At 37.7% G+C, this 13,398-nt stretch overlaps 1 protein-coding gene across 1 annotated transcript; it reads left to right on the plus strand.

Annotated features, from left to right (window-relative positions):
• The first annotated feature begins 372 nt into the window (after nt 1–372).
• Nucleotides 373–12,281, plus strand: cdk4 (cyclin-dependent kinase 4). The gene is made up of 8 exons (XM_042733497.1): nt 373–677; nt 2,262–2,489; nt 7,225–7,360; nt 8,677–8,844; nt 8,933–9,042; nt 9,865–9,915; nt 10,205–10,340; nt 11,625–12,281. Exons 2-8 carry the CDS (start codon nt 2,278–2,280, stop codon nt 11,697–11,699), a joined length of 888 nt encoding a protein of 295 aa, XP_042589431.1. The 5' UTR covers nt 373–677; nt 2,262–2,277; the 3' UTR covers nt 11,700–12,281.
• Nucleotides 12,282–13,398: the final 1,117 nt, after the last annotated feature.

Below are 13,398 nucleotides of genomic sequence, written 5' to 3' on the forward strand. Positions count from 1 at the left end.
TATTTTAATGCCAATCCAAGATAAAGTACAAAAATATTACACATACAGGGTAGAGAAAAAATAAAAATAAAATAACTGCATGTGCTTATTACCAAGGATTTTTACATTTAAAATGTGAGTAAACTGTTTAATGATCAAGTCTGTTAAGATTGTGCACTTTTAATGAGAAGAGGAGTTATTTAATAGTTAAAGTGTGAGTTAAGTTTAATGATTAAAATGTGTCATTGAGGTGTTTAATGATTAAAATGTGTCATTGAGGTAAGTTTAATGATTAAAATGTGTCATTGAGGTAATTTTAATGATTAAAGTTTGTTATTGAGGTAAGTTGAATGGTTAAAGTGTGTTAGTGAGGTAAGTTGAATGCTTAGAAAGTGTTATTGAGGTGAGGCGATTGGTTGTGTGAGGGGTCTGATCGTGTCGCTCGACTCGCTCCGCCCTGAGATCAGACAGGAAGTGAATGGAGACAGACTGAGAACAGGCCAGAGTTTCATACACACACTTGCATGAAATAAACTCGTGAAATATCAGCTGAGCACGCCACTCAACAGCACACACTACAGAACACAGCACGGCACCTCTGAAGCGCGGCAGACGGAAGAAACTGCTCGGAAGAGATGAGATGGACGCTTTACTCTTCTAAACTAGTTTAACTAGCTCTACACGCGAGGAGAAACGTGGTGAGTGCCTCTCATTGAGTGTTTGCGTGTGTGCGCGTTATATTACACGCAATAGCGTTTCGTTTGATGTCGTGTTCAGAAGTGTTGACGCATGAGTTCGGCGGATGTGATTTGATGACGTGTTATTGACTCTGTAAGTTTAGTGAAAGTCATATTGTAACTGATGAGACTGACTGATCTGCTCATCCCTCTCATCCTGAGAGTGTGGGACTGTTACAGGCCCAGCTGAACTTTACCACAGTACTTCAGACAGCAATACTAACAGTTTGCTTTTTTTTTTTTCTTGAAAGATTCACTAATATAAAACACCATGATAAATGCATATTTTTTGGACAGTCCAACAAGTATCCAACCAGCTGTCTGGGACAATGGTCAGTTATACAGTGAGTTCCCAAACTTTTTTGGAAAGCCACTGATCCCCTTCCTCAAATACAATGGCAGCTCTATTTATACTGTAAAATGTTTCAATATTTTTTTATATTAAGTGAAAACTTTGGTTCCACTTTATTTACTACTATTATAATAGTAAGTACATGTAATGCGTGTAACAAGGACACCTAAAAACAAAGTGTTTTTTTTTTATCTCTATAGAATTACAGAGATTTTCAAAACAGTGTTTAGAAAGCACAGTGAAACACTATTAAAGGGTTAGTTCACCCAAAAATGAAAATTAGGCTGTGAAAAAAAAATGTATAGCCTGAATGCACTGTAAGTCGCTTAGGATAAGCGTCTGCTAAATGCATAAATGTAAATGTAAATGTTTAACTCACCTCTGAGGCATCCTAGGTGTATATGACTTTCATCTTTCAGATGAATCCAGTCAGAGTTATATAAAAAAATGTCTTTGATCTTTCAAGCTCTGTCATTGCAGTCTAGTGGGTGTTGCAGTGCTTCAGTCCAAAAGAAGTGAAATAAAAAGCGCCCATCTATAAAAAAAAAAAAAAGTGTCTCACCTGGCTCCGGGGGGTGAATAAAGGCCTCCAGCAGAGAGTGTGTTTTTGTAAGAAAACTATCTATATTCAAAACGTAATAATCACTTTAATCTAGCTTGCTCTCACTGCGGAAATGCAGCGGAGAGATCGAAACAAAACGAGGATTTGTAAAGAAGAATGTCCGAGGATTTCGATATAAGCCAAGAGGAGACTGGTTTACCTTTGCTAAAGTAAACAAAGCTTCCTTTGATCCTGTAAACAAATGTTGGTTTTCACCAGCCGTAAAAAAAAAAAAAAAGCTGAGAGACTTTTTTTTATGGATGGGCGCTTTTTATTTAACTTCTTTTGGACTGAAGCAATGCAACACCCACTGACTGCAATGATAGAGCTTGAAAGATCAAAGACAATTTTTAATATAGGATTCATCTGAAAGAAGGAGGTCATATACACCTAGGATGCCTCGAGGGCAAAACGCAGGCTAATTTTAATTTTTGGGTAAACTTACCCATTAATGTCAAAAATTTCATTTATTATTATTTGATAAACTTTGTTGGGGTTCCCCAGACTCCAGTTTAAGAAACCCCTAAATGGGAGAGTGTGGTGTCATACAGCAGTTGAGAAGCGTCTCATGAGGTGTTATGGGCTGGTCCAGCTGTTTACTGCAGGTCATGGAGAGTGCGGTGCAGTACGAGCCGGTGGCAGAGATCGGCGGCGGCGCTTACGGGACCGTCTACAAGGCTCGAGATAGAGACAGTGGGCAGTTTGTGGCTCTGAAGAGTGTGAGAGTGCAGACCAATCAGGATGCACTTCCCAAACCAACCGAGCGAGAGGTGGCGCTACTCAAACGACTCGAGCAGTTCGACCATCCCAACATCGTCAGGTACCGAAACACACACACTCACGCATGTTCTGTGCACCAACTTCAACAGGAACCACATTCGGGTTTCGCATCACATTGTACCATAGCTTCATTCAAATTACTGTCATTTTAATTTTTTAAAACAATTAATCCAGAGCGGATAATATTTTATTTCACATCAGGTCTTGCTTCTCCCTCAGATGATTACTGAATGGTACATCATTCCTTCTTCATTATTTAATCATTTAGGCCTGTATGACTCTTTCCAGTGGTGGTCTGTGTTCTGCTCTGCAATGACCTGCACATTAACAAAGATATAAACACTGAAAGTGAGACAGTCTAGAGAAACGGGTCTTCTGTTTACTCATTCTCACAGCTGGGATTTGTCAGCTGTTACTGATAAATCAACTAATTATGTTACATATTTACTTTGTATAGAAAGTAGCAAATTACAGTGTATCAGAGAGAGAAAAGAAAGATAAGGTCTTTATGGACCATGTAATGATGATAATTGCAAAATCAAATATGAAGCAGAAAGTAAAATCATGTCCTTACCCTCCCCACCCCACTCCCACCCCATCTTAAGCATCAGATTCAATTATTCAAATGCTAGATCAGTGGTTCTCAACCTTTATTTTTTTTTCCCACTGGGCCACACTATGGTCCATATATATAATAAATGTTTATGGCACAAATTTTTTTTTTAATATCTGAAAGTACACTCTTAACATCAGTCAGTCCAGCATTATAATAATCAAGTATTATTTAATAATAGAATTTTCAATAATAGAAATTTGATAACCATGTTTGACTGCATATTAGTCCTTTTAACTGAACATTTTAACTGGACTGGTGGTGGTGCTTTTTTGGTCATTCAGTGTTTCTGTAAAAAAAAAAAAAAAAAAACTTACAAAAATACTGATAAGATAATAATGATACGAATTCTACTAATAAGACCTATAAAACGCACTAAGGATTAATGAGCTGCTGGATTCATGAATATTAATCAGGTTTTGTGCATTCGCTCAAACTGATTTGCTGAAATCAAAACAGGTACGATAATAGGTGAGCGCCAGCCAATAAGATTGTCTTTTGCGCATAAGTTCCGCCCACTACCGGAAAACCTCGCAGTTCTTAAAAGCTGAAGAATTCCAAAGGAACGCTGTTATTTTGACAGGAAAATACTGCAAAGATTATCGTTAACATGTAGCGTGTCAATTCTCTCTCTTTCTCTCTTTCTCTCTCTCTCTCTCTCTCTCTCTCTCTCACTCTCTTTCTCTCTCTCTCTCTGAGACAAAGCAACGGCGAGTTGTGCGCCTTCACACTAGAGTTTACGGTATGTCAAATACAGGTGCGTTGCACATCTATTCAAATGAACTGAAAAACAGCACAGATCGCTTGATGGAGAGTGAAACTCTGAAGCGCGCAGTTAGTGTGTTCGGCGAGTGAAAATATCTATGTGCTAAACTTATACTTAGCCTCCAACTTACTCACTGGCGAGGAAAATCTGAGAATTTATTAGCCATTGGATAATATTAGAAATCATTTAGTGGCCCAGAGTGAAGATTTAGTCGCATATGCGAGTGATTTACTCACAATGTAGAGGGTTGTTTACATATTACGTCACCAATACAAACCAACCACATTTATAATATTATAGCTTAAATATTATGATATCTAATTGATTCATTACATTCACTGAAATAAATATTTCTACTCACCATTAATAAACCTGATGCAGTCGGGAGCTGACCAATTTTGTGAAATTTGGCTCGAAAGGAGTAACAGCACAATGAAGTTGCAGTCTTTAAGATGCACGACATTGCAGAAAAATGTGCGTTCACAAAAAATATGGAAAGTACTTTTGAATTCAATAATCTGAGGTTTTTTTCCAGAGATGTTTTGCCACATTTCTGCAATTAAGGATGATTGCTGCTTAGTCAAGTCAAGTCACCTTTATTTATATAGCGCTTTTAACAATATAGATTGTGTCAAAGCAACTGTACAGTATTAAATAGAAAAAGAGTGTCAATAATGAAAAATTACAATAGTAAACACTCAATTTTCAGTTAAAAGGAGTTCATCATTGAATTCAGCTTAGTTCAATTTAAATAGTATCCGTGCAGTCAAGCCGACGAAATTGCTCGAAATAAAGTGTCCCCAACTAAGCAAGCCAGAGGGGACAGCAGCTAGGAACCAAAACTCCATTGGTGACAGAATGGAGAAAAAGCCCTTGGGAGAAACCAGGCTCAGTCGGGGGGCCAGTTCTCCTTTGGCCAGACGAAACCAGCAGTTCAATTCCAGGCTGCAGCAATGTCCCATTAGCCGCTTTTCCACTGTCGGGCCAGTGTGAGCCAGTGCTTTAAAAGGGCTGGGCGGGGCTAATAGCCTTGGGCCTGTAGCACTGAGGCCAATGTAGCGCTGCGTTTCCACGTCGGGCCAGAAGCTCGGCTGCGCTTCACTAAAACCCGCCCTTTACACGCCTCTCAGGAACAATGTCACGCAACCCTTTCATTTCACCAAAAAAGAGAAGTTATCAGGAAACTAATAAGAAATAAGTCACTGGAACTGGCGCGATCACAAAACTAACATGATAAAAGCAGCCGTTTGTTTGCATGTTTTGTGATTTTATTTTATTTTTTAATCCAAAAGCATCGGTGTTTTACTATAATAAGTGATACATTGATCATACTGACATCACATTTACATTTACATCCTTTCATTTCACCAACGTGTTCCCGTCGCTTCTTATAACCCAGATTGCGCGTCTGATGGCAGATGGAGAATTCTGATGACGACTTTCATACCTTTTATGGACCTTGACACTGTTATTTACTTGGCAACCTATGGGACAGTCTCAAGCCGAAGACGAACAGAGCTTTTACGGGTTTGGAACGACATAGGGTTAAGTGATTAATGACAAAATTTTCATTTTGGGGAGGAGTATCCCTTTCACTATTTCCCCGCCATTGATGAGTTATCTCATAATTTAGAAGACGACGCTTCCCCGCTAAAGACGAGTTTTTACGGCTTATCGTTTTTTCACTGTTATATACTCGGGGGCGCTTTTACACATCTGAACGAGTACAAAACCTCCCGAACAAAAAACACACGTGAACAGGACAGAAAAACTAGTGACCTTTTATGTAAACAGATGCATATTATAAATAATGCGATCATCGGCAATAGACAGCATATAAATGAAAACTGCATAATGTTACAGAGTAAAATTATGATCCAGCAAGTGGTATATGGCTGTGCAAGCTTTGGAGGTGTTGATGGAAGCGATTTACAGGATTTATGCTTTGATAATCATACTTAATATTATCCTGATGTAGTTTTTGATGATTTTCTCACATTTTGCTCAAAATTATAAAAAGAAATTTTGGTTTAAAAGTAGAGGCTTTGATCTTTATTTTGGTGTATTGCATATTCAAATATTCGTACAGCAAAATATACTGGAGGCCATCAAATTTTATTGAAAATCATCAAAATCGCAGACGGTGGTTGGCAACTTTTTAAAAAAATGCTGGTGGGGAAAGAGTTAATGCGTTGATAACCACTGATAATACAGGTGCTGCAATTACTGGTTTTCACTGTATATTAAAATTGACCATTTTAACTGACAGTATTTTACAATAAAATCACATAATGTGATGTTAAAGCATGTGCAGTTTTTTCACTGTAGTTTACAGTTAACAAGTTTATACTGTAGTATTTTTCCCCAGTATTTTTCTGTAAAAATTACAAACATTTTAATTGAATTCTGTCTGTACTAGTACTGGTCTTGTTCAACATTTCAGTTTAAACTAGATCTGTCAAGTGATTAAAATTGTGTATCTAATTAATTTCATTGTGTCGTGATTAATTAGTCTAACTAACCCACATCAGATTTGGCTGAGAAATTACCCCAAAAGATAATTTAAAGCCAATATTGTGATAAATGAGAAAAACATCAAATACTTTACAAAAGAAAGGAACTTTAGAAAAATATTTTAATATGGTTCAACACTGAATTTATTACTCATAATTTTAGGCTTCAAAGGCCTAACATAAACTGTAAAATGATCATTTGGTAAATATCTTTAGTAATAGTTTTTTTTCTCTTCTCCATACAATGGAGGTCAATGGTAAGCAAGACAGTTTAGTTTTATTTAAAGACAAATAATTGTCATACAGGTCATAAATTATCATTTTTTTTTTACTTTTGGGCAAGCTATCCCTTTAATGGGATCTTTATTAATATGGAAATATGAAATTCTTTTTCAATAAAATTATACTGTAAGTAATAAAGACTGCCAGGAGGTGGTGATAAATGTCTTAATGAGTATGTCATTGGTTCCTTGATCCATTCATTTGATTTGTTCACATGGCTGATTCCTTCTTCAGGAATGAAGTAAATCAGTTTCTTTATGAATGGGTCTTTGAATCATTCATTTAGAAACAAATTAGGCTACTGCTGTGTGACACAACGGTTCAGCTGTAGCTTTATAGGTGATATTTTTGTTGGCAAAATTAGCGAAAACAGCAATATTGTGTCTAAAATAGGGGTGTGTGATATTGACAAAAAATTATATCTCTATATTTCTTTGGAATTTTGATGATGTTTTGCTGAGCGTGTTATTGTGCTGGTATTTTGGACGGTTTAGGACTTCTGTGGACAGATGACCTTTTTACCTTTACTTTAAATATAAAATAAATTCCTATTATCTGCATACAAACAGGCACATTTGATTTGTGTGACATGTGTGTTCAGGCTGATGGACGTGTGCGCCACACTAAGAACAGACCAGGAAACTAAAGTGACTCTAGTGTTTGAACACGTGGATCAGGACCTCAGGACGTATCTGGAGAAAGTGCCGGCACCTGGACTGCCCATAGACCGGATCAGAGTAAGATCACCAACATGTTCACTCGACTTGCATATCCAGCTCTGTGGAGATTTTCAGAGGATTTGTGTCGTTTGACTGAGCAATGAGAACTGAATTCCATGCTTATCCAGATGTTTACTGTGTCAGACTTCATCTGGAGCTTCATGTAGTAACACACTGGCGTAAATATAGATCAAGTCCAAATGTTTGTTTGCGGTTCAGTGATTTAATTAGTTAAATACACAGTGAAGGAAGCTCAGGCTGAAACTGAATGCTTTCAAAAGAGTTTTCAGACTGAGACAAGACTTCCGTCCACTAGTTCAGACGCTCCGAACCTCTTCTTTCCAGCCTTGTGGTGTTAAATATTTACTGGATGTTTCCCTTTAAATTATGTAATGTTCTAACTGTTCAGGGATGCGTTTCCCACAAGTCCCGTTAGCTAACTATAGTCTCAAATGTCTTTTTTGGTATCAACAGACTTTGAGAAAATGACTCCAGAAAGACGTGTTTTTACTACATTTTAAAAATCATTTTTTGGATTCAGTATTGGCATGAAAGCACTGCACTAGACTGTAGGGTCGTTAAGAAAAATAAAGAGATAAATACTTTTATTCAGCATGGACACATTAAATTAATCAAAAGTCACGGTAAAGACATTTATAATGTTAAGAAAGATTTCTGTTTCAAATAAATGCTGATCCTTTGAATTTTCTATTCTCTAATCCTGATTTCCAGAATGCTGAGAAAAAATAATTAAATCACAGTTTCCACAAAAAAATAAAATAAAAAAATAATAATGAACTGTTTTTAACATTGATATTAAATAATGTTTCTTGAGCAGCATAATAATCACCTTTGCATCTCTGGAATAAACTACATTTTAAAGATATTTCACACAGATTGTATTATTGTAAATGGTTTTTGCTGTATTTTTGACAATGTGCCATCATTACATATGTAATGCAAACGCTGATGGGCAGCAGTGAAACCTCACCTAAAACATGTCACAGAAAGGCTTTAAAATGAAATGAGCCACCCATGTTCCAATCACCCGAGACAGATGTAGTAACACATTTCATTTCAGTGTTCTTGTTACATGCGTAACAGTAGCACTTTATCTTACAGTCCTGTCTCACATGTACATAGTATGATGTTATAGTAATTACAATAACTAAATGCTAACCCTGAACCTAACCTTAACCCAATTTGTTACCCTATGTTACCAATACACTGTAAGTACACTGATATTTCAACCAAATCCTAACCCTCTAGTAGAGACATGCTGCAGGTATTATTATTACACTAGCCCAGATGCATTGTGTTTGCGTGTGATGCAGGATTTGATGCAGCAGTTGCTGTGTGGTCTGGAGTTCTTGCACTCGAATCGAGTTCTCCATCGGGACCTGAAGCCGGAGAACATCCTGGTGACAAGCAGAGGGCAGGTGAAGCTGGCTGACTTCGGTCTGGCCCGGATCTACAGCTGCCACATGGCGCTCACACCGGTGGTGAGACGGAAACGCCTGCTCTCGCGTCCTGAGCGCCGATCGCACTGCAGTGCAAACACATCTGATGCTGTCTTCTCTTGCCACTCAGGTGGTGACGCTGTGGTATCGCTCTCCTGAGGTGCTGCTCCAGACCACTTACGCCACGCCGGTGGACATCTGGAGCACCGGCTGCATCTTCGCTGAGATGTTCAGACGCAAGTGAGTCTGACAGTGATGCTCATAAAGGGCTGTGTGTGCAGTTTAATAGTTAATGAGGCTGAACGCATCTTCCAGGTGTCTGTAAATGCTCATGTGCAACTATTGAGTGTCCTATTAGTGCACATCAAAATGATGCTTTCTTTTAAAAGCCCTCAAAGATGCTGCTTTACCTGCATCCAGTAAATGATGAACCTTTTCATAAGAATTAGCATGATTAATGAACCAAATTCACAGGAATTTTATTTCTTAGATATATAATATAATATTTAGAAATGTTATTTAAAATCTTATTTAGAACATTCAATATATAGATTTTACAAATAACCTGGTTATTGATTTCTTTAAATATATTATCATTGTATCAGCTAAATTCAGTATCAGTCGACCTCTAATTCTTATATATTAACATAGTAGTGCAAACCAATTTCAGTTTATTAAAGAAAACATGTCTTGAGTATTTAAAACTTGCAGTCACCCTGTTTTGCAGTAAAAGAATCTGAAATACATGATTTATTTTGAGATGGGTTTGTTCTGCATGGACTTACACAGATACATTTACATTTATCAGACGCTTTTACCCAAAGCGATATCATTCATTAGAGAGCCAACAATATTTGTAATATACAATGGCAGATTATATACTACTCAGCAGTATATCATTTATTTCTCAGCAGCTTTGAATGTGGCTCATCCGCTCAGAACTATGCTTATGAAAGTTTGTATAAACCATTGATTAATGGCTCTATTTCTCATCAGGTCTGTTGATTAGCTTGTTGATTCATTGGTCATTAATGATTCGTAATGTGGCATCTCATCTTTCAGACCTCTCTTCTGTGGAGATTCAGAGGTGGACCAACTGGGCAAGATTTTTGGGTACGTAAAAACATACATGCTTAGGTTTGAGAAGCTGATCATGGAGAGACCAGCACAGTACATGTCATGGCAGATCATCATCATTAGCAAACATTACCTCTTGCTCTCATCACATGAGCGACAGCAGCAATGGCTGACATGTCAGAGCACTTGATGAGAATGAACCACTGAGTCGACATAAAGCTCATAGAGACAGTCGAAATGTCACATGAGATTCTTGTCCAGTGACTGTGCGTATTTCATTGCTTTGTTAAATCAGTGTGTGATTAACACTGGTGTTGATTGACAGGGTGATCGGCCTGCCGGCTGAAGACGAGTGGCCCACTGATGTCACTCTGTCCCGGCAGAACTTCAGCCCTCAAACCCCTCAGCCAATCACAGACTGCGTTCCTGAGATCAGCGAGAAGGCGGCGGAGCTCTTATTGGTGTGTTTACATGTACATTTACTGTCACTTCACATACAGCTACAATTTTACCAGAGTAAAAAAAAAAAAAAAAAAAAAAAAAACTGCAACTGTGTTAAAGGAGCTGTAAAACTGTAAAAGGCTAGATTATTTTTATGGGGCAAAGAAATCGCACATATTGTCAGATTCTCACTTCAAAATCTCTTTTGTATCTGGGCTAATAATGTTATTATCATCGTCCATAAAATTAAAAAATACAATTATTTCAGCTAGTAGCCAGTTTGATTTGAAATACTAAAACCACTGTAATTGAATACAAATAATAAAAACAAAATTACTAAAACATTAAAATTAAGATGAAAATATAAAAATATAATAGTAGAAAACTGTAGTAGTATAAGAGGTTGCATTTTGACGGACAGGGTCATAAAAATTCTGTCATAATCTATTATTACCTGTCATTTTAATTATTTAATTTCTTGTATTTTTATTCACATTTAAATTTTTAATAATGAACCTAGAGGGCAAGCATATAGGCTTATGCAGTTAATTATTAAGAGAACAGTGACAGCAGAGGCCACTAAAAACAACAAAATATGCTGGGTAAAAAAAAAAAAAAAAATTGGATTCTTTGATTTTTAAAAGATTCTCATTTTTATGAACCAATGTCGATTCTTAAATCCCAGTCGATTCTGTTTTCTGTTGATTAATGAACCATACATACATAGTGCACCTCCCATCCAGTTAATCGCAATAGGCTGAGCTTTGTGCATTGTTACTTTTGATATGAAAAATTCGGTCTCAGTTTCAAATTCTGTAAATTTTATTAGGAAATTAATTCAAGCAATAAATACCGTTCTTTAATGTGGCGTGATAGATCGCTGTAGACACCTCAGATCAAGCGAAGTGAACTGATCATCTCTTTCGCTTCATTAGTGGGTACTCGCCTGTGCATAATCAAAGGCATAGCAAAAGACTGGTGACAGTTTTATTTTTGTTCTGTATCTGATGATCCCGTGCTCTTCTGCCACACCGGAGCGCACTCGCCACCAGCTGGACAGGTGTGGGAATTACAGTTACAAGTTACAGTAGATCACCCTCAGTATAATCTGTCAAAGTGACGGACAGCCTTCAGATTTTTCAGTCTTAAATGACGGAAAATTGTCGGTTAAAGTAACCTCTGAGTTGTATATAAAATAGTGATACTAAATAACACTAATGTAGATGTTTGTTTTGACTGGCTTCTACACACAATAACTAAACAAACACCGTTTTGCTGACTCTCATCTTCCTCTGTCTGAACAGGAAATGCTGACGTTCGACCCATTGAAACGAATCTCTGCACTGAATGCTTTGGAACATCCATTCTTTAGCGAATGAGTGCTTTATTCCCTTTATTCACTGCAGTTTGAGGTCACAGATGCAGCCTGGACCGTGAAGAGCATTTCCCACCATAGGGCTGCGACGACACATCGATGCAGAACCAATACGTGGCTCGATTCTGAGATTTCCGAATGCATCGCTATTCTCTCTGGAATCGATTCTTAACTTAGTTTTTAACAGCAGATGGCGCTCTACTCTAGTTTTTATCTGCACACTCAAATGCTCACGAAGAAGAGCGCTTGTGCGTTCGGCTGAGTCTGTAATTTCACCTCGGCTCAGAATGCTTTTTTATGATGCCAGATTAATGTAAACACAGCCCACTGTGAACACTCTTGTAATTCGCTTCACCTTTTCGAATTTTATGAATGATTATTTTAGGTTCAAGTGTGTGTAAGGATTTGGAAACAAGCAGAGTACGGCTGTTTCTAAGGCATGCAGCGCCATCTGCTGTTCAAAACTAAGCTCAGAATCGATTTGAGAAAGAATCGCGATGCATTCGTGAAATCTCAGAATCGATGCCGAATCATTTCTCGATTCGCGATGCATCGATTTCTTCCCACCAGCCCTATTCCACCACATAAATAACTAAACAACAAACAACAACACCCTTCTTTTTTAAAAAAGCGCGTCCGTCAGTGATTTTCATTTCAGTGTTATATAGGATGAGCAGGGGTGATGATAGACTTAAACTGTCATTAAGTGTCATATTTCTGTGCCATTAGTGTATTGTGGGTCAGTGGGACATCATAATTTGCAGGTGCTATGATGCTGCATTTCATTTCTGGTGGGAGAGCACTCTGTGTGTGAGTGTGTGTTAGTCTGTTATCCTGTGTACAGCATCAGTGTGCTGATTTCACTGCCGCTCTCTATGTTTCCACCAGACAAAACAGATAAACAGCCCCTAAAACTCACTGATTAGTGATCAGGATCATGTCCTCACTGTGTGAAGTCTGCTGAGACAGACGCAAAACAAAACTGCCATTAGAGTCAGAGAAGCCATTCATGACTTTTCCCATTCAACTGAAATAAAATGATTTTGTTTATAAATATATGTGGATTTGAATTTTTTAATTTTAGTAATCATACATGAAATAACATCTAACTGTTACATGAGATATGGTGATATAATAAAGCTGCTGAATTGAATGAAATAGGTTGTAATGCGGCATGTTTGTTTGTGGGAAGGTTATGTAAGTGACGTCATGTTTCTGTCGTGTCATGTCTCATATTGCTGTCAGCTGATGGGTTTTACACCATCATGTTTTCTTGTTTTGGAGTTTTGTGCTGCTGGAAGCCTAATCGTGACTCTCATATGTCTTAACAGACCTGTATCATATCGATGATTAATGTGAGCTGCCTGCTCTCCTGTCCTGTGTTTACATTTACATTTCTGCATTTGGTAGATGCTTTATTCAAAGACACTTTGTAGTGTATTCAAGGATTGTATCTCATAAGTTCTTGCATTCCCTGAGACCCTGTGACTAGTGCCGTGATGCTTCTGATGGCAAAAAGACAAGACACCCGCAGAGGAAACGTTTCTGGCTGGACTCACCTTTACTGATCTAATAACGTCTTTAACAGTACTGGCGACGATCCCAGCAGAATCCCAGTCACTGTGTCTAGCCTATCTATTGCATGAAAGCCATTATGTATGTTGTTCTTGGCTGTTCCTAAAGGTCTACATTTTATTAAAATG

This window comes from Cyprinus carpio, chromosome B11 (assembly GCF_018340385.1).
Source record: "Cyprinus carpio isolate SPL01 chromosome B11, ASM1834038v1, whole genome shotgun sequence".
NCBI classification, from domain to species: Eukaryota; Metazoa; Chordata; class Actinopteri; order Cypriniformes; family Cyprinidae; genus Cyprinus; species Cyprinus carpio.